This window comes from Erythrolamprus reginae, chromosome 2 (assembly GCF_031021105.1).
Source record: "Erythrolamprus reginae isolate rEryReg1 chromosome 2, rEryReg1.hap1, whole genome shotgun sequence".
Classification (NCBI taxonomy): domain Eukaryota; kingdom Metazoa; phylum Chordata; class Lepidosauria; order Squamata; family Dipsadidae; genus Erythrolamprus; species Erythrolamprus reginae.
In genome coordinates, this window is record NC_091951.1 from 250,247,619 (window position 1) to 250,269,080 (window position 21,462).

At 40.8% G+C, this 21,462-nt stretch overlaps 1 protein-coding gene across 1 annotated transcript; it reads right to left on the reverse strand.

Annotated features, from left to right (window-relative positions):
• Window positions 1–7,770: 7,770 nt before the first annotated feature.
• TMEM215 (transmembrane protein 215) lies at window positions 7,771–8,472 on the reverse strand. The gene has a single exon (XM_070736246.1). The coding sequence runs from the start codon at window positions 8,470–8,472 to the stop codon at window positions 7,771–7,773; it is 702 nt and encodes a 233-aa protein (XP_070592347.1).
• Between the last annotated feature and the right edge of the window lie 12,990 nt (window positions 8,473–21,462).

Genomic DNA, 21,462 nt, shown 5'->3' on the forward strand with positions numbered 1-21,462 from the left:
GGTTCTCCAACGACTAGCACGCACAATTGAACCAGGAGCATTTTGCCCCTGTCTTACCCTATGCAGTGCTTCTCAAATAGTGGGGCAGACCTCCTTGGGGGGGCATGGAGCAATGCCAGGGGGGTGCGTGTCCCCTGGGAACATGCTTTTTTTTTGCCACAGGAAGTAGGGGGGGTTGCACCTAACAATAGCATATAGCACAGAGTAGGAGATACGAAATGCAGATAACAAACCCTTAAGAGACACCATGTAAAAATATTTAACAAGGAAGAAAAGAAAGGGGGAGAGAGATGGAGATGAGACAAACATAAGTCTCCCAAAAGTTAAGATGAGGAAATATGATGAAGCATATGTGGCGCTTGGTTTCACTGTGACTACGGTGGAAGACAAGGAAAGACTGGTATATTTACTGTGTCTAAAAATGTTGGCAGGGGACAGCATGAAGGCCAAATAAATCAAGGTGTCACTTAAACACATTACACTCCAATCATGCTGATAAGCCATTTGTGTTTTATCAGCAAAAATGTGCCGAATATTGCAAACAACCATCCTGGCGGAGAGTTGGGGTGGCGTGAAATGTTTACTTCTTCCTGGGGGGCAATAACAGAAAATAATTGACGAGCACTGCCCTAATGACAAGTTGAAACAAAAAGGCACATAGCAGCCAATGTTTCACTTTTGACAGGCTTCATTCTTTCCCCTTGTAATGTCCCTTACATACCATCTCTGTTAACAGCTACCCAGAGGACATGATTTTTTGGGACAACATACTCCATAATTTATGTGTAGAAGCTCACTGTGGTTTGTACTGGATAAAGTTAATCAGTCTCTTTTAGATTCTCTCTCTCTCCTTAGAACCCAATTACTGGACAAGGTTAGAGGGGATACAAGAATTTAAACTAACAAGCTTGCTTAGTTTCCCATTTCTATTCAGTTGGGAACATTAAATAGGGTACTCATGATCTAAAATGTGAAAAATAGGAGACAATGAAATAAATGGCAGTTTGTGTAAGATGTGCTGTCCAAAGCTGTTTTATTTTTTAAAAAAATCTAGGCACGGTATCAAAACTCATACATGATGGTATAATTCTTTACCTCTATCATATTTAGAACTTTTTTGGAGGCTGAAAGGGTTCCAAGTTGGCAAGAAGCACCCAGTAAAGGCACAAATGCAAGGTCTGAATGCAAAGCCAACACTTTAGAAAACAAATAGGGAGAAAGAGTCGTGATGCTGTTTATACCAGGAGTCACCAACCTTTCAGACCTCATGGACCACTAATATGATTTTTTTAGTATTTAGTGCAATATAAAAAATGCAAATAATTTTTCTGTGGAACACCAAAATTTTCTCACGGACCACCAGTTGGTGACCACTGGTCCACACTGTGTTCTTTTTTGTATGAGGATAAGCATTCTGTACTGGTGTTGTTTAGTTCACCTTTTTGATGCTGGATTCCAATGTAATTGCTACTAGAGGATGCAATGCATTTTTCAACAAGGATCTCAAAATCACTCTGGCTTTTCTTGGAGTTTGGGATGGAATTTGCCAAGCAGTCTGATTCCTGAAGCAAAAGCTTGATTGCTTCCTGCAAGCATTCCTTTGTTCCTAAATAAATACTGCCATAAGTAACAGTCACGTTGCAAAACTGTGTAGCATCAGTTAAATGCACATGCATTCAGACGCTCGAGTCCCCTAGTGATTAACAGAAGTGCTGCTGGATCAGAGCAGGGAATGATGTTACTTTTGACTGGTTGAGAAAACATGAATTGTGCTTCAAGAAATTGTTTGTGTTGTGAAAAATGCCCTCTGAAAAAAAATGCCATTTATTAGAGCACCCAGTAATTATTATTTTATTTCCCTTCTTTTTCTCTTTATGCTGATTTGTGTTGGTGAAGAAGTTGATACTCTTGAATTTAATGGAGAAAAATACTGCAGTCTTATATAGTAACTAAATAATTACTAAATGTAATTACAGTATTACATTTTATTTCCCTTCTTTTTCTCTTTATGATTTGTGTTGAGGTGAAGAACTTGATACTCAGTCTTATATAGTAACTAAATATTTTTGTGTTAGTTAGGCCAAAGTTATTTACCTATTTGTTATAATTAGAAAAAATGTTGAGCTTCACTCATAAGATTCCAAATTGTAAGTCAGCAATATTTCAGTAATTGTTTCCTTATCTGCAGTACTTTCTAAAGATTAATTTTGTCTGAAATTTCTCTTTGCAAGATGTTTTTGCTTCTTATAACTTCTATTCTTCTCCAAAATTCTTTTCAATGTATAGCCAATATATGAAGTTGTTATTCTGTTTTGCTTTCCTTTGTGATCTGAATTAATTGAATGTCAGATGTTGGAGAAAAAAGGTTGCTTTCTGATATTAAGATAAAAATTTGTTCTTTATTATAATAGCAATTATAACTCTTTTTTATTTAAGAATACATTAACATTTTACATTTTCAATAATTTTCCTTTTGTTGCTTTTTATCTTGAAAGTTTCACTGATTTCCATAAGCATACAACTACAATCTCATGGTAGGATTTAAAACTGTGCTTCTTCCACTTCTTGTTACTTGTATTGAGGTTTTTTTGTTATTGTTGTTGTCTTTTTCCTTTCCTGTTTTCAGAGTTTATAAGCTACTTTGTATTACATAATTTTGTCTTACTATACATTTCTCCAGTATCATTAATGTATTTTTAAAAATTTAGAATAGAATACATGAATGTTAAAATTATAAGTTGTATACTAAATAAGTTGTATACTAAATTGTCTTCTTGTTTAATTGATATTGTGATTTTTTTGATATTTTAATCAATGCATTTTTAAATTTTACCATTTCATTCCTAAAATGTTATCAGAATTTTAATATGAAATATTTATTTCCAGTATCCAGTCAGTTTTATAACCCTTCACTTTATCTTTTGTAGTCCCTTTAAAATGCTGTAATTAAACTTCAAGGCTCATATTTAAATGAAAAAAAAGTGATTTCACTGGCTTTCAGCAACAAGTCCTGCACTTATACAAATTTTTCAATTAGGCTATTAAGGGCACTCTAAATAATCCCCCCCCCCCAAATTAACTGTTTTACTAAAATTATACATACTAACTCACAGAGTTAAGTTAGAATGCATAAATCTACTCTGAACATTCAAAATATTTCATTTAAATAAACTTGTACTGTAATTTTTAAAACAAGCCACCAAAGTAGATTAATACAATTATTTTTATAGTGCAAATAAAAAGTCTCACCCCCCCCCCCCACAAAGAACACACTGCTTTCTGTGATTTCTTTAAAACATATTAATTTCTTAATAATTTCCCCCTTTTGCCTCATTACTCAAGGAAATACATTATGGGCATCAAACAAGGTTCTGTTGAAGAATAAATTGTTTGGGAGAATAAGTATTATTGGGTTATTTATTGTTTATTAAAAAATTAAATTGCTCAATAGCCAAACTCTTGGGTGACTTACAATAAAACATACTAAAAGATACAATTTTAATAAAAGCATATACCAAAAATAGTTGAAATAAAATGCAAGCTAGGCAGTAGCAAGGCAATCATATGAAGCTAGAACAATACAAATTAAAGTACAATTAAAGTGCAGTAAAAAGGCCAGGGAAAATAGACATCCGCTTGAGGATCAAAATGATCCTCAAGTAGATGTTAGCAGAGTCTCTCTGTGGAGAAAATTCCACAAATGGGGTGCCATTGCAAAACCCACCCACCCCCTTTGTTGAGACCCATGTCAAATTCTTTGCTGTGATGGGAACTTAGAAGGCCTTATTAGATCTTAAAATCTGATAGGGTATTTACAGGAAAATGTGCTCCTTCAGCTAATGTGATGCTACACCATTCAAGGCTTTGAACATTAAGAGGGCTTGAGTTTTAATGTTCAGAACATGACACAGAAAAAGGCGGGGGGGGGGGAGAGATTCGTTTCTGCGAATGAATTTTTCCCCTATGCAATTAACCAATCTGAATTTCATTTTCTTCTACTCATCTCCATTTTGATTGAACCTGAAATTTACTCCACTTTCCTTGTGGCATGCCTTAGTGTTAATGATTACCTTTGAATTTTGAAATATTTGGAGAATCTAAAGGAATCTAAGCAACATGAGAATGCATGTTGCCCTCAGCCAGAAATGCCACTTTTTTTAGCCCAAAAGCCATGCAAGGCTTTTGGCATCTTCAAAGATATACTCCAGAAGTGGGTATAATTAATTGCTGTTCCTCAGAGAGGAACAGGACTTTGAAAGGGTAAAGTTGGTGCATTGAACATTTGCTATCAACTTGAACCTATAAGAGACCAACTTTGGCCTTCCTGTTTGGGGAACTTTGCCCCCCCCCCAAAAAAAGAAGAAATGCTGGAACACCACTACTTGTGGTCCTGGGATAAATCTTGCTCCCTTCTCTTTATAATCTGTTTTTTACAGCCTTGTGCTTTGATGATGATGTAGGCTTACTCACTTTTTACCTGGTGTTTCTAGCAGTTTCCTGAAAATATGCAAGGGACCAATAGAATGATTTGTTCCCACTGTATCTTCACACTCCAGTAACAATTTTACATAACAAGTAAGAATTATCACATGCATATTAACAACAGGCAGTATAGTATTGTGGTTAAGATGCTGGCCTGGCTTTGGGAAGTCCATCCTCAGCCATAAAAGTCCATTAGATGATTTTGGGCCACCCAGTCTATCAGCCCTACCTACCTCAAAAGTAGGAGAAAAGTGGGAGGAAGAAGCATGGTGTACTTGCCTTTCTTCCCTGAGTAAAGGCAGGATAGAAATCTAAAAAATTCTTAACAGAAAACACAAAATCCCTTTCTGATATTCTGCTTTGAAATAAATGTTGCTTAACCATGTTTTCCACAAAGTGCTTGGAAGTATTTTACATTTATCTGTGTGCACAAGGGTTAAATGCTCAACTGCTCTCAACAAAACCAGAGGATGATTGTGCATGATTACCTCTTGCTTTCCACTGAGATGGATCACAGGAAGCTTAACAACAAGCCTATCAGAAATAAAATACGTGTGACTAAGATGCGAAGCTTCTAAAACTGGGAAGCCTTTTAGAAGACATTTCTGGTTTAGCCAAACTTAAAAAGCTAAAACCAAGTGCAAATTGTTCTAAATTTATTAAGTACAGTGGTACCTCTACTTAGGAACTTAATTCGTTCCATGACCAGGTTCTTAAAGAAAAGTTTGTAAGAAGAAGCAATTTTTCCCATAGGAATCAATGTAGGTATCAAATAAAATAATACATGCAATTGGGGAAACCACAGGGAGGGTGGAGGCCCTGTTTCCTCCCAGGAGATTCCTAGAGAGGCCCCACAGAGGCTTCTCCCTACCTTTTCCGGCCCTGTTCCCTCCCAGGAGATTCCTAGAGAGGCCCCACAGAGGCTTTCCCCTGCCTTTTCCGGTTACAGTTTCAGAGGCTCAGGTTTGTAAGTGGAAAATGGTTCTTTAAAAAAGGCAAAAAAATCTTCAACACTCGGTTCTTACATAGAAAAGTTTGTAAGTAGAGGCGTTCTTAAGTAGAGGTGCCACTGTACGTTGTTCTTCACATTTCATCCCTGTAAGGTATCCTGCATGGATTAAATATGTAACATACACACAAAATGATGCTGCATGTACATTTAGAGTACAGAAATATGTATATGAGGTTTGCTGATTCTGCAGTTTCTGAGAGACTCATTTTTTCCTATGCTGAATCCTAAGAATTCACAATTATGGAGTTACATGGTGTTTGTAGCATGGCCAATAAAATTTGTATCAAAAAATAGGGGAGGGGAAGGCAGAAAAAGCTAGGAGGATAACCCACCCAAATTTAAGCCCTTTTGAATGCCACAAATTTCAACTGGAGAGATTTGGCAACATATTCAAAATTCCCCACAAAACTAATGGAACGCAAATGGCTTGATTTTGTCAGATTGCATTGCTCGTTACGTAACGTTTTTAACTTTTAACTGTACATTCAGAATAGTCACAGTAGGATACACAAGTATGCCTCAAGTCAAAATCTAGTGCAAGTTCAAAACTGGAACTCTTAGCTTCCATCATTATTTCCATTTCATTGGAGACCTTTATGCAGAAGAAGGGAGATTGCATGACATAACAATACTGAGCATATTAGAGAGAGAGAGAGAGAGAGAGAGAGAGAGAGAGAGAGAGAGAGAGAGAGAGAGAGAGAGAGAGAGAGAGAGAGAGAGAAAAGAAGAAGTTGGAAACTATTGGCATATTAATCAAGTTTGAAAACTCAGGTATTAATGTAATTTCACTCATTTCCCTTCATGGATATGGTCTTTTGATTTCTGTACCCAACACTCTTTGAAGTATGCTGAATTTGCTTAACATGGTAAAAGTTGGAGCAGGGAAGGGGGTTGGGGAGTTCACAACTTCAATGATCTTAAAGGAGCTCCCTCCATATTAACTTGGAAAAGTTAACAATCACACCCAAAGGTGCATTTTCCAAAGAGCAACTGGAATTTGGTTTTGCTTGAAGACCTTTCCCTTGCCCTCCAAGAAGCTTCTTCAGTTCTTCAAGTGAAAACCGAAGAAGTTTCTTGGATGAGAAGAGAAACGTCTTCATGGAAAAACAAAGCCAAGTTGCCTTTTGAAAAAGCACCTTTGGGACAACCATGGCCTAGAATAGTGGTTCTCAACCTTTCTAATGCCACGTCCCCTTAATACAGTTAGATTAGATTTATTGGATTTATATGCCGCCCCTCTCCACAAACTCGGGGCGGCTCACAAGGTAAAAACAATACATAATAACAAATCCAATACCCACCAATCCAATTACAATTTTAAACTAAAAAATTCATAAAAAACAACCCCAGAATATTAAAAAACACGCATACAATCAATCTAACACCAAAACAACACGTCATGGTGACCCCCAACCACAAGTCTAATGTCAATTCTCCCAACAGCTTTAAGCTGATTGGCAGGAAGGTCAGAGGGACATTCCCACTGTAAAATGACTGGTCAGATTGTAAAAATATGTTCCAAAGTGCCAAAATAAAAGCTTTAGTTCCTAACACCACGGGAAATTTGTCTTTTCCCATGGTCTTAGGGGCCCCCTGTGAAACGGATGTTCGACACCCAAATAAGTCCTGACCCCCAGGTTGAGAACCACTGGCCTAGAAGATCAAGGGTAGGCAAAGTTGGCTCTTCTATGACTTCTGGACTTCAACTCCCAGAATTTCTGAGCCAATCATGCTAGCTCAGGAATTCTGGGAGTTGAAGTGCACATGTCATAGAAGCGCCAACTTGGCCCAGATGACTGAGAATCTCCATAGACATAAATAACAGCACCCAGTCCATTTCCGGATGAACTTTGAACTTGGCAAGCTCCCGGGGAATTAACCCCATTTCTTTAGCCCTGTATAAGAAAATAGTTGAAACCTGGCTGCTCAGAAGTCACCATACCAAAATGTCGATTTTCCTTGAACAAGCCATTATTACTTGCATTGGAAAGAAAACGAAAATTATTTCAGGCACCAAAGGTTCGCATTATCAGTCCCCCTACCAGGTTTTAAAAGTTTTAACAGCTGAGCTAGAGGAGGCTAGTCCCATGCAGTGCAATACCAGCTAATATATGATTATTATAATATTATCATTATGTTATTATTACCGTTATGGTTATTTTAGGGGGGGGGATGAAAGAGTCAGTGTCCCCATTTGAAAGAACGCGGGGCCAAACCCGAAAGAGGAAAATCGGAGCGCTGGCAAAAAAAAAAAAAAAGACGGGACGGGGGTCCGTTCAAACGATGGCCCGGGGATCCGAAGTGAGGTCTTCGGCGGGGTTTATATAACAGCAGTACCGGTCGTAAGGGCTGCTCTCCGTGTAGGAGCAAATGATGATGCTGTCGTTGGGGACGACGGTCAAATCGCCCTCCGCCGCGGGCCCCTCGAGGCCAGGGGACTCCCCGCGCGGCTGGTCTAAGGCACCGTAAGCAGAGGCCTCGGCCACAAAAATGTTCCCGCCGGGCATCTCCGGATAGCACTTCTCCAAGTACCTCAACATTTCCTCCTGAGCCACTTTGGGGTCCAAGGCCACGCAATCCCGAGAGGGAGTGGCGAGGGAGTCTTTCCGCCCGAGGGTCGACTCAGCCGGCTGGGCGTCACGGGCTTTGAGGGCCAGCTCGTCGCAGCTGCTTTTGCCGGACTCCAGGTCCGAAGGGGTCCTCAGCAACTCCAGGACCTCCTTGTCGTGGGGTTTCTTGCGGCAGCAGCAGAACTGGGAGCAATAGTTGGGCCATTTGGTGCAGCCGTCGGTTTTCCTGGCCAGGGCGATGGCGGCGATGCCCGGTAAGCAGATGGCCGGTCCGATAGCCAAGAGCGGGATGTCTCCCAAAGTCTCGCCTTTGATGCCGGACACCGTGAACATGAAGCCGAACACCAAGAAGACGCTGACCAAAGCCACCACCAGACCGGTCCGAGGGTTGATGTCGTCGGGCCGCATGGCTTACACGAGCGCTCTAGGTCATCGGATCCCGTCGCTCCCCGGAGAAACGCGGGGAAAGCGGAAGCGAGCGAGCTCCGTTGCCTCGGAGCAGCCTAGGGCGAGGGGCGGCGGCGGGGCTCCAAAAGCCGCGCGCAATGTTTTATCGGACGCCTCACCTCATCTCGCCTCCCGTTTTCCCCTCCAAGCCGGGCTTTCAACGCAGCGCAGCCGTCGCTTGTGCCCCAAGGACCGGCCGCCGTCTCCTGCCGGGCTTCCCCTTTCTTTCCCCGATGCTTTTGCTGCCGCCGCCGTTTTCTTTTAGCGCGGTTGATGCCTCCCCCCACCCCTCAGCGGCTTGAAGGCACGTGAAATCCCGAGGGCTTCTTGGCTCTTCCCCGTTCGGATGCCCGGACCAGAGGATCAGCGATGCGTTTAAAAGCGATTGCAAAAAAAAACAAAAAACTTTTTACCCTAGCGAGAGGTTCCAGTATGCCCAACGAGCGAGCGAGCGAGCGAGGGAATTAGGTAACACACAGTTGCGTTGCGTAGCTCCAAAGATTGTACGGCCTCGTGCGGTGAGAAGGGAGACGCGGCCGCACGTGAAAGCGGCGGTCCTCAAACTAGTCAGCGTGGGATCTGATGGGTTCAATGGGAGTTCTCAAAAAAAAAAAAAAATCCCACCGACTTCAGGCTTGTGGTTCTAGGTTGCATTTTTCCCCATCGAGAGAAAACAAAATGGATCTCCCGCCCCGCTTCCTCCCCCTCTCCCCCAACATCCTTGGCTAAGAAAAAAATAAAGAAAAAAAAACGCACAAAAAATGACCGGTGTTTGGATTCCGGACCGAGCAGTTGCAAGAAGGAGCCAAGCCGCGAGAAGGCGAAACCAGACGTCTCCGTAAGCCCATTCGCGTGTCAGGTAAAGAGAGCGTCCCGGCGTGCTCAAGGTTCGCGTCCCGCGCGCTTTTCCCAGGGCGAAGAACGCGCGCTGCCCCGGAGCAACAACCGGAGTTTGAAGTCCTCCTACGACCTCTCAAGCTAGGCCCTCCCGCTCTTCCAAGGTGCGTGGGAAAAAATGGCGGGAAGTTTCTTGGCGGGTTAGCAGCCGTCGCCGCCTATAATTTGGAGCGCCAAACAACGCCTCGGTTTCAATAAGAGGCAGAAAAGCGCCTAAGTGTAAACGGTAAACTCTTTTTCTTCGGTAGGGAGAGCCGCAGTTCTATTGGGAAGCACGTGAGGAGCTTGTAGCGCTAATACGACAGACGAGAGCTTGGACGGAGACCATTAGTCTGATTTCAAAAGAAATCTAGGAAGAGAGCAGCGGAATTTCTTTCTTTTTTTAAAGTGGCGCCACATCACATCTAACTATGGTAACATTTACTATTCGTGCAGGTGAAAGATTCTGTTGTTAACCCATGCGGTGTACCAGGTTCCCTGTTTACGTCTGATGGGATGCCTCCGGGGTGATACTTGGCACTACTTCTGTTACACAATGTGCGACAGACTTCGGGGCTGAGTTTCTGGTAAACATGAGGATGACATGAAGAGATGTTGTGTTTACAACAGAACATAGCTTATGAGCCCCACAAATGGAACGTTTTGTGTTTGGCACTCCTTGTGAACCTGTAGATAAAGTACTTTTTTAAAATGTGGTGCGTGTGTGTGTGTAACGGTATTGAGAGGAAAAAGAAAGTCTGGATACAGAATTGACTAAGAAAGCATTTATTCCTTGGAACTAACATCTCAGTTTGGAGACTAAATAGAAATTAACTTTCCCTTTTAAATCAACATTTTACCTTTTTTCCTGTTTCCTAATACATCACTGTTTGATACTATAAGCCTTAATGGAATTATTAATGTATTAGCTTGTTAAGTATCATTCCTCTTAGATCAAGTCTCTTTATCACAGCGCTGTCTATTCCAGCTCATCATCATCATCATCATCATCATAATTTATTAGATTTGTATGCTGCCCCTCTTTGGTTCTGCAAGAGCCAAAGTTGACATCCTTCACATTGCTTTCTATTTTATATTTTTCAAAAAACAATTTCATTTGACTATGGGATCAAAGAATTTGAATTTGGCATCTATTGTATACAAACATGTATTTTAAGATTGAATTCCTGTTTATTCTCAATATATTACACCAGGAAGTTCAGTTCTGATTAAATGTCTGGATTAACAACTAGGGTTTTAGTGAAAAAGTTCATTTTTTATACCCATTTAATTGGTTAGATTGTAGGTTTGATACGGAGGTGTCTCTAGTAGGCTTTTACAGATGTTATTTCAAAACCCATGGAATAAGTGGATATTTTATGAGAGATAATCTAAACTAGTGGTAGATAAGGTACTGGAAAGAGATTATTTTAAAAAGAATATTCTTCAAGCTGAACTGTATTCTTGATGGCTTCATGAACAGGTTGAAAGAAATGTCCATCTTGGTTCAGTTCCAAGTGTGGTGATAAGAAAGACACTGGAAACATGGTGGCTGTTTGGAAAGATGGTTTAATGGTGGACAGGACCACATGGTTTGATATCCTGGGCAATTGAACACATGGGAGGGAGAGAGACAGAGATATTTTGATTGATTTATACTCTCTCTTGGGCTTTGAACCTGCTTCCCATTCCTGTGGCATAAATATATACTGACTGGTTGTGAGACTCCTACTGAATAACTCTGTGGGGTGTCTTGAGCCCCAGCCTTGGTTGAATCTTGCTGGGTGATGATGTAATGAAGAGGCTTGTGTTCTGAAAGGGTATTGGGCAATTCCTATTATGGATTAATGGCTTTGTCCTGGTTTAGATCTAATCTGCTTATCTTTCAAGCAAATACAAGGTTGATCAGGTCTACTGAATCATAGGGTGTGTGAAAGAGCAAATACTGTTATCTAGTTGCAGATTAAGACATGTTCTTTGTTTTTGTTTTTTTCAAATTTCTTGCCTAGGTCCCTTCATCTCTATGTAGGTTTACGATATTTCTTTTGTGTGTGAAAGAGAAAGGGAAACTACTGTAATTGTGAGAGTTTTAATATTGCACCCATGCCATGTGGGAAATTCAGTTACAGTGGTACCTCGTGATACGAACCCCTCGCCATACGAACAATCCGAGATACGAACCCGGGGTTCGGAAATTTTTTGCCTCTTCTACCGAACTTTTTCCTTCTTACAAACCCACCGCCCGAACACTGAACCCGGAAGTTCGGCAAAAGTTCGGGTTCGGGTGGCCGCCGAGAAGCCCCGCCGCCCGGCTGTCACTTTTTGAAACAGCTGGGGGGCTTCTCGGCGTCCTCCCGAACCAGAACGCCAAACCCGAACTTCCGGGTTTGGCATTCGGGAGGCCGCCGAGAAGTCCTGCCACCCAGCTGTCGCCTTTTGAAACAGCCGGGGGGCTTCTCGGCGTTCTCGCAAACGCCGAACCCGGACGTTTGGCAAAAGTTCGGGGTCAGCGTTCAGGTTCAGGAGGACTCTGAGAAGCCCCGCCGCCTGGCTGTTAGCTTTTCAAAAGAGCCGCGGAGCTGTTAGGCCGGTTGGGAGGTTGGAAAGGAGGTGGGGAATCCCAATAGGGAATTCCATGGGCAGAGCTTTGACGTCACAAAGACATCCTTCCTGGCCGGCCACGTTTCGGTCACCTTTTGAAACAGCTGGGGGGCTTCTCGGCGTCCTCCCGAACCTGAACGCCAAACCCGAACTTTTGCCGAATTTCCGGGTTCGGCATTGAGAGAACGCTGAGAAGCGCCCGGCTGTTTCAAAAGGTGACAGCCAGGAGGCGGCGTTTTTTTGCGTTTTTTTCTTGCACGCATTAATTCATTTTACATTGTTTCCTATGGGAAACAATGTTTCGTCTCATGAACTTTTCGCCTTACAAACCTCCTCCAGGAACCAATTAAGTATTACTGTATGTTTGTAAGAGTTATTGGTAAAAGGAAACCAGGCCACAAAAGAACACAGTGGCTGGACACTCATACCAGCCACAGCATAGAACAATTCAAAGAAGAATTGAACATTATTTGCACTACGCAAGATCAGAAGATATGGAGAGATATGGAGAGATTTGGCCCATAGAATTGTCAAGAATTGGACATAACTGAATAGATAATATCATCATCATATTGCACATAATATACATATCCATGTATGGGTGTCCATAAACGTGTTTCAGTGCTATGTGTTGAACCATGTCTAACACAGGATCACGTCTTAAGTTCTGAGGTTCTAACTGGTGAGGTGTTGCTGCCAAGAAGACAGATGGAAAGAGTGAATTATTTGCGTCAAGCATTTTATGCCAGTTTGCTTCAGAACACTCCCCCAAACCAGGTGTTTGCTAGTATAATCAAATGTCAGCTACTAGAAGTTTCTCATTTTGTCCCCCAGAGAAAGATAAATATATGTGAAGATCTTGTTTTCAGTAGAACTCACCTCAGCAATATAATCTTTGATACAGATCTGAGTACTTCTTTGGGCCATTGTTTCTTTAGCTTCTGGCTTAATAATATAATATGAAAGAAAGCCTGAGGGGGAACTGCTCTCTAGAGAAATCTTTATTGCTTGTGATCAATCATGCAAATTGCAATGAAGTTAAAAGAAACCTGGGAATTGATAATGGGGCTCTAAATGTGAATAAATTTGGGGCATAAATGAAAGGATCATTTGGTCGCTACCAATGTATGGGGAGAACAAATCTACCTGGTTTTTTTTTCCCCAATGCAACATTTCCCTTGAAATTTTCGGGTTCTTCCCCCTCTCCCAAAAGGATTTCCCCAAGACGTGTCATTGCCAAATTAAAATCCAGATAACTAAAGGAATAGTTCATATTGTTTGACTTTAGTTGAAATATTCCTCATTTCAAAATGTCATAATTGTGTAGAATGCAACTAGAATTCCTTATCTCAAAATTCAACAGTACCATTGAATTTTTAATGTTTCCAGAGGTTTCCTTTTTATTTGACGTGAAATTAGAAAAGTAGTCCTCAAATGTACTTTTATTTATTTGGCATGTGTTTGAAGTTCAGGTGGCATTGAAAAAAATTGATTTGCAACCATCTGGTACTTAAACTGTTGCAACATTTCTGTGGTTCATATGATCAAAATTCGGATGCTTGATAGGGTCACCTGATTGCCATTCCCAGCCAACTTCCGATAAGCATACTCAATGGGAGAAGCGGGATTTGCTTAATGACCATATAATTCACTTAAGTGCAAGGATTCACTAAGCAATCATGGCAGAAATGAAAATAAAATTGGGCACAACTCAACAACTTCCTTGCTGAGCAATGGAAATTCTCATTTCAGTTGTGACTGTAAGTTGACTACCTGTATTTGAAATAATCAATGTGTGTGAAGGGTTGTAATAATGAATAATCTGTGAAGGGTTGCAAACTATGAACGGATTAGTGACTTTTTACAGAGGCACAAGTGAGAATGTTTTAACAAACTGCATCACTGTTTAGTTTAGTGCTGCAGGGCCTTATAGAGAAAGTCCATTCAAAGTGTGGTAAAGATAGTTGAGAAAATTATAGGAATCTCACTTCCTGTCATTGAGGATACTGCTTATGAGTGCTATGTGCTTAGAACTCAAAGCATTGTTCGAGACACACACAAACACTTTATGGTCTGTTTCTGTGGCTCCTCTGTGGAAGAAGGTTTCCAAATATCTCTAGCAGGTGTTCTGTCTGGGTCCCCCCAGACGCGAACCCCAACCAAAAAGAGTATCAGACACACTGGTAAAAAGCAAAGGCAGTTGATATTCTTCAAAGCAAACACAGGTAACAAAAACTGTTCTTACAGACAGGAACACTATGGAGCTTCACAGAGGTTTCATGAAGGCCAGGCAATAAAACAGGATTCTTGCTGGCAAAAACAACGCTGGAGATAATAAAACCCATGCCTCCCCCAAGTCTTCCAGACTTCTAGGCCACAAGCCAAGATCAGAGATGCCGAGAATCGAAGCAAGGTCACAGGACTCCTAGTTGATAACTCTCCACAAGACTGTAAGGGCGGGCCTGCCTTTTCAACCCTGCTGAGGAGAACCACACCCAAACCCAGCTGTTGCCAATTCAGGGATGGAAATACCTTTCTAATTGGCCCCGTCTTTGAGCTGCACGTCGCTGCCTCATGTCTATTATAGCCTGTGCGTCTTCATCCAATGAATCCAGGCTACTAGCTGGGGAGAGCCCCCTACCCGGGGGTCTCAGGCTGCTCTCCCTCCTCCTCTTCCTGATGTTCCTCTCCCCCGTCTGCCTGGTCCTCCCCCTCCTGTTCACTGTCCTCCTCCTCTGGGCATCGATCCGGCAGAGATCCAGCCGGTCCCTGAGGAGCCTCAGGCTGAATCACAACAAGCAGGACTACCAGATTATGTAACAGCTTTGTTCCCTATCCTATACCATCCATCTGGTAAATTTGTAAGATTCGTTTTTCTTGCCATGTACATGTATACATCCAAACTAGATTGTGTTGTTTCTCTGTGTCATATATGTGCATAATTAATTTTTTCAATTTATTTATGTATTTATATATTTATTTATTTTATTTATTTATTTTGTGTTGTGTTTATGTAGTCTGTATTAGAGGTGGGGACCCTTTGAGAGTTGTATGCAATGAAATTTCATTTTAATGAATGCCAATTAGTGTACATTCAAAATGACAATAAAATTCTTCTAAGTCTAAGTCATTTTTTGTTGTGGTTTCCTACCATCTGGAACAGGGGTAGGCAAAGTTGGCTCTTCTATGACTTGTGGACTTCAACTCCCAGAATTCCTGAGCCAATCATGCTAGCTCAGGAATTCTGGGAGTTGAAGTCTACAAGTCATAGAAGAACCAACTTTGCCTACCCCTGATCTAGAATATCATTCCATCAGAAATTCTATCATCTCTGTCTCTATTGAGCTCCGATAAGTCTTGGTTCTGGAGTCAAATATGGACCTCTGTGTATGTGATAGAGCACATTTCTTGGTTATTTCTTGAGTGGCTGACGATTGCTTGTGTAATTTTTCCTGGATGCAGGATGTTTTTTTCTATATTTTGCATCATTTCTAATAATGTTTGTAGAGATGGAGGCCATGTGAAGCAAACTGCCTACACTTAACCCATGAGAATTTACCCAAGCAAATGCTGTTACTTTCTTCTACCTTTTGCTGCTTGGAAAACTGTACTGTATAGAAAGCAATAAACACTGCAAAGGCAATGAGACATCTTAGCACCCTCCAATGCCTTGTCTCTAACTCCATCAATTGTTAGCTACCCAAAGTCATGTACTTGACAAATATACATCTAAGAAATGATGGTAAGAGAATAGAATACAGAATAACAGAGTTGGAAGGACTTTGAAGGTCTTCCAGTCCAGACAAATGGCTGTTCAATCCCTCCTTAAAATCATCCAGTAGAGGAGAAAAGAAAGAGTAGAGAAAAGAAAATGTACAAGCTAGCTACTAACCATCCTGGAAAAAAGGTATTGTGACTGGCCCCTTAAAAGCATCTGACATGTTTTTGACAGATGTGGAGCCTAGAGTTCATTAGCCTGCTTGATGTACAGCTCAAATTAAAACCTCCACAAGGACTAGTGTTTCAGTGTGTTTGCAGGAGCTATTAATTCTAACAGCTTCTACAGTCACTTTGCCAATTTTGTTCCATCCATCTTGAAGCATCGCTTCCAACGTGCTTGCTTTTTCACTCACTGGGATGCCCAGTGGCAAACAATGTATGTGTAGGGAGTCTTAACTATTATATGAATAATTCATTCCCAAAAAAATTCATTTTTTAAAAAATTGAATCTAATTCTAAATTATCTGGTATCCATTAGAAGCAAAGGCTACAAGGAACAATGTATCCTAGGAGATCTCATTGCATTGTTACCACATTTATTTTTTAAAAAAAATCTTTTGGAGCAAAATTATATGCCTTTCTTCTTTCTAATCATAGCCATAGAAGAAACCATGTTCTTGTATACAGATAGTCTTTACTTATTTTGTTCAGTGATTGAAAAAAAGTAACTTATGACCATTTTTCACACTTATGACCACTGCAGTAGCCCCCTCCTGGTGACATGATGAAAATTTAGATGCTTGGCAATCTATCATATTTATGATGGTTACAGTATCCCATGGTCATGTGATTGCTTTTTGCAACTTTCTGTCAAGCAAAGTCAATGAGGAAGCTAGATTCCCTTAATAGCTATTACTAGCTTAACAACTGCAGTGATTCATTTAACAGTTCTGGCAAGAGAAGTTGCAAAATGGGGCAAAATTCATTTATGATACTGTAGCTATTTTGGAACTTTTTTTTCCAATGAGGTGCTAAAGATCTTCCTGGCTCTTACTGGCTTGCAGGCTTTATTTTCATTGTTATTCACTTTGAATAAGGTTTTTTAAAGCCCTAACCAGGGGATAAAATAATATGCTGAAGCTAACCAGCTTAAAGACATTAGCCAGATGAATATCTGGTAGGCAGATTTCTTTCCCTATTTTCCTCCCCAAAAATTAAGGTGCATTTTATACTCTGGTGTGTCTTGCATGCCGGAAAATATGATAACTGTCCTGTTTAGCAACAGAAATTTTGGGCTCAAATATGGTCATAAGTCAAGAACTACCTGTATTTCTTTGTAAATAAAAATAATAAAGGAAACTCTCAGATTTGTTTGTTTCCTGAGACATATTTTATCCTGTGCCAACATGTTGCTTATTGGGAAGCAGTAGATTACAGAGGGTTAAAAATTTTATATCACATGTGTTGTGGTTGGCTCTGGCCCAGCTCCTGCCACAGGGAATGGGGAGGTGGATGCAAGGGAAAATTCAACATGTCACAGGCCTGTGTTATTGCCGACAGAATCAGTTCAGAGTTTAGTTTCCTCGGACGAAGAAGAAGATGGGAGTGACTCGGCAGAGGAGGGCTTGGCACACAGCCCAAGCAGTCAATCTCCCTTATCTTCCGTTGATTCAGATGATGACATTTTGGACCCACGCAAGCGCAGAATTATGCGTAGAAGAGACCAAGTAAGAACATATTACAGGAAATAAGGAAGGCCACCTGTGTTTGGGTGGGGCTCCAGTAATTAGGGCTGCTGCTATAAATAGCAGCATGTGGGTTTGGCCTTTGTGGAAGAATATCCGATCGGAGTTCGTCAGGAATCTTGTGTTGCTGGACTTTGTTGCTTTTTCACGCCTTTGAAACCAAAGCAGAGCAACGTGTGTGTGTGTGTGTGTGTCACTTCCTTGGAAGAAGAAGGAGTGTGAAGTTTCTTCACAGCTGCTAGCTAAGTACTTAATTACTGCTTAAGGGAAATTGTACAGACTACCTGGTTGTTTTGGGAAGAGTGCTCTTTGCAATACAAAAAAGAGTGCTTTGTTTATTTTGAATTTTGTGATAAAGAACATTGTTTTGAATTTTCAAACGTGTGTGTGTCTGAAATTTGTACCCTTGAATTTTCGGGAGGCTCCTATCAGAGAGCCCGGCAAAACAACGTGGTTCTCATAAAATAAGTAATCTGCAGGTTAGTTTCAAGGTTTACATTTTGCTTATTCAAGTGTTATTTCATAATCAAGTGGTTTGTTATGAACTTCCATTAGTTTGCAGTCCTGCTTTCTGCAATGGGCATCAATCCACAAACGTTGTTAGTATTGTGGCGTACATTTTTATTGTGATATGACTAATATAAATTATATAATTCACATAATTTGTACAATGTGACATACCACAAATTGAATTATTGTTTGTTTCCAAGTTACTAGCAGAACTGTGCGAAAGATGGGATCCTATTTACAGTAAGTATTTACGTACCTCCCTTAAATTCCTGCAGCTGGAGCAATAAAAAGTTCATTCTAAAAATATATATAAATTCCTAATGTTTCTCTATTCATTTTTTTCAGTACATGTGATGCATATTTGTCTGATGGGGGGGGGATATCTTGGTATTATGAAGGAAACATTTTGTGTACAAGATGCTACTCCTTGCATCTATGATAGTGAAGTAACAGCATGTTGGCACTTCCAGAACCAAGTATTTTCCCCACTATTTTTAATTGTAGTTACATGCTATTACAGCAACTAGAAAGGGGGAGAGGAATCGTTTAAAACGGCTGTACATGGAAAACAATAGGCTGAAGCTTTACAAAATGTGGGGGGGGGCCTTATGCCAGGGCCATGTGTTTTTGCTAATGGGCACAAGGCGTACCCATAAGCTACGCAAAATTTTATTCCTGCCAAAGGAAAGATTGCCTTTCCTGCCATTCTGAATATGATGCAGCTGAGCTGCCAAATATAAAAACATCTAAGTCTGCAGAAATGTGCAGTTACCTATGGTGCAGGTCAAAGTTCATGTATGGTAATATTGACTACATGCTGTGCTGAATTTCTTGAACAATATAATGATACTCTCCAATTAGAGATCATGCTGTAGCTTGTTTGTATTTTAAGGATGAGGATTGCTAGATGCTTCAAGTTTAATAGAGGTGGCCTGTTTCTGAACAAGTATTCTTTGTTTCAAAATACATAAAAACACATTTGCATCATTTCACCATTATTCAGAAGACTTCAACAGTATTATTAAAAAGTTTTTTTAATACAATAGAATCTGTATATACACTACACATATATGGGTTTTATGAAATTAATAATTACAATTTAATTGAGATTTTAGTTAAATTTTAGTTAGTTTTGCTTTTGATTGTTTTTAGGTGCTGTTCATTAGCAAAAACAAGTAAATTACCGATTTAATAAAAACCAAAATATATATCTGGTAGTCATGTGAGTTGGAGAAATCAGTTTTCTGCATAGAGTTTGGAGCTAGCATTCAGATAAGGTTGTCCTTGTCCAATCACATCAAGGATTGAATCTATCAATGAAATTAGATTGTATATCCATACACCCTCCTGGATATCTTATTTTATTTATTTATTTTTATTTTTGTGATTTATAAACCGTCCAACTCCTGGACTCTGGACGGCGAACAACAATATAAAATAATATAAAAACAATTAAAACCCTTAATAATAAAACATTCATATCCATTCAGCTGGGGCTAGATGGTATAGTTCACCAGCCCCAGGCCTGCCAGCAAAGCCACATTTTCTCAGCCTTTCGGAAGGCCAGGAGGGTGGGGATCGTGCTGATCTCCCAGGGAAGTTGGCTCCATAGTGCAGGAGCCTCCACAGAGAAGGCCCTCCCATGCGGTCCTGCCAGCTGACACTGTCTAGCCAACAGGACCCTGAGAAGAACAGCTCTGTGGACCATAAACTGTCGCTAGGAGGTATGCAGCAGAAGGTGGTCCCATACTCTGGCCCTAAGCTACGTAGGGTTTTAAAGGTGATAACCATTGAATTGTGTCCGGAGACCGATTGGGAGCCAATGCAGCTCATGGAGTGTTGGTGTAATGTGGGTGTACTTGGGCACACCCACAACAGCTCTCACAGCTGCGTTTTGGACCAGTTGTAGTCTCCAAACACTTTTCAAAGGTAGTCCCATGTATAGCACATTGCAATAGTCAAGGCCTGAGGTAATAAGGGCATGAGTGACTGTGACCAGATATCTGATCCAAATAATAATAATAATAGTAATAATAATAATAATAATAATAATAATAATAATAATAATAATAATTTATTAGATTTGTATGCCACCCCTCTCCGAGGACTCAGAGTGGCTCACAACAACAATACAACATGTACAAATCTAATATTAAAAAACAATTTAATAGGGCTGCAACTGGTGCACTAGGCCAGTGGTAGGCAAAGTTGGTTCTTCTATGACTTGTGGACTTCAACTCCCAGAATTCCTGAGCCAATCATGTCATAGAAGAGCCAACTTTGCCTTCCCTGCACTAGGCGAACCTGTGCAAAAGCCCCCCTAGCCACAGCTGAGAGATGATGATCCAGGCTCAGCTGCGGGTCTAGAAGGACACCCAGATTGCAGACCCGCTCTAAAGGGATTAATATTTCCCCCACCCCCAGAGCTAAGGATGGACAGAGGGAACAGTCCTTCGGAAGCAATGCCCATAGCCATTCAATGTTGTTGGGGTTGAGCTCTGCAACGTAAATCAGATACAACAGAACTAATCCTGCTTTATTGTAAGGCTACATTAGCAGACTGTTCAAAGTCTGAAAGGACAAACTTTCCATCTCTGCTTTTAATGACTTAATCCATTTGGGCGGGTCTTTCCTAAGTTTCTTTTTCAGACTAGTAAGTAACTGCAGGCTCCTGCCCCTCTTCTCTTATGGTTTCCTAGGCAGCCTCTTCTCCCCCTTCCATTACATTTAACCTGTACACCAAACTGATTCCCATATTGCAGAAACAGCAAGGGGTATTCTCTTAAATATAAGAAAAATCTAAATGGAAACAGAAGTTATGATGAAAGATCAAGTTATCTTTCGATAATGCTGAAAAACAACAGCACTCGTGCCCCCACTCGCTCCTGTGGAGCTGAGAAATCTTGTGGGCAGTTCTGGTCCATGGCAGGAAGTTTATTCAAATACAAAATGAAGATTAAAAATCCATCTCATTCATAGACAGCCACTGAACAAGATCATTGATAAACTCCATTCATGTTTTTTAAACTCAATTTGGAAGGCTAATGCCCTCAAACAGGAGAGAAGAGCATCTTCTGATAATCTTTCTGGTAAACAGCCTACAAAATTAGACATTTAGCCTTGCTGTATGAGAAGGAGTCTTAATTCCACCTTTTTTGAACTCTAAATCTAAGAATCAAAGAATAGTAAAATTAAATATGAGAGACTAAAGCAGTGATTGCAAACCTTTTCTTTTGCTCGGGTGCCTAAAGGGTACGCACACGCACGATAACTCACGCATGCCCACACCCATAATTAAATGCCTTCCCCCCACGCATGCACATAGCCCTTACTGAAGTCTTTGGACCTCCAATAAGCCCGTTGGGTAGTGGGGAGACCGTTTTCACCCTGCCCAGGCTTCAGGAAAGCCTCGTGAAGCCTGGGGAGGGCAAAAAACAGCCCAATTGGAAGTTCAGAAACAAACTTCCGGTAGGCCCATCGGGTCCGTTTTTCACCATCC

Coding starts and splice junctions, on each gene's coding strand:
- TMEM215 (XM_070736246.1), bottom strand. CDS start 8,472: ATGCGGCCCGACGACATCAACCCTCGGACCGGTCTGGTGGTGGCTTTG.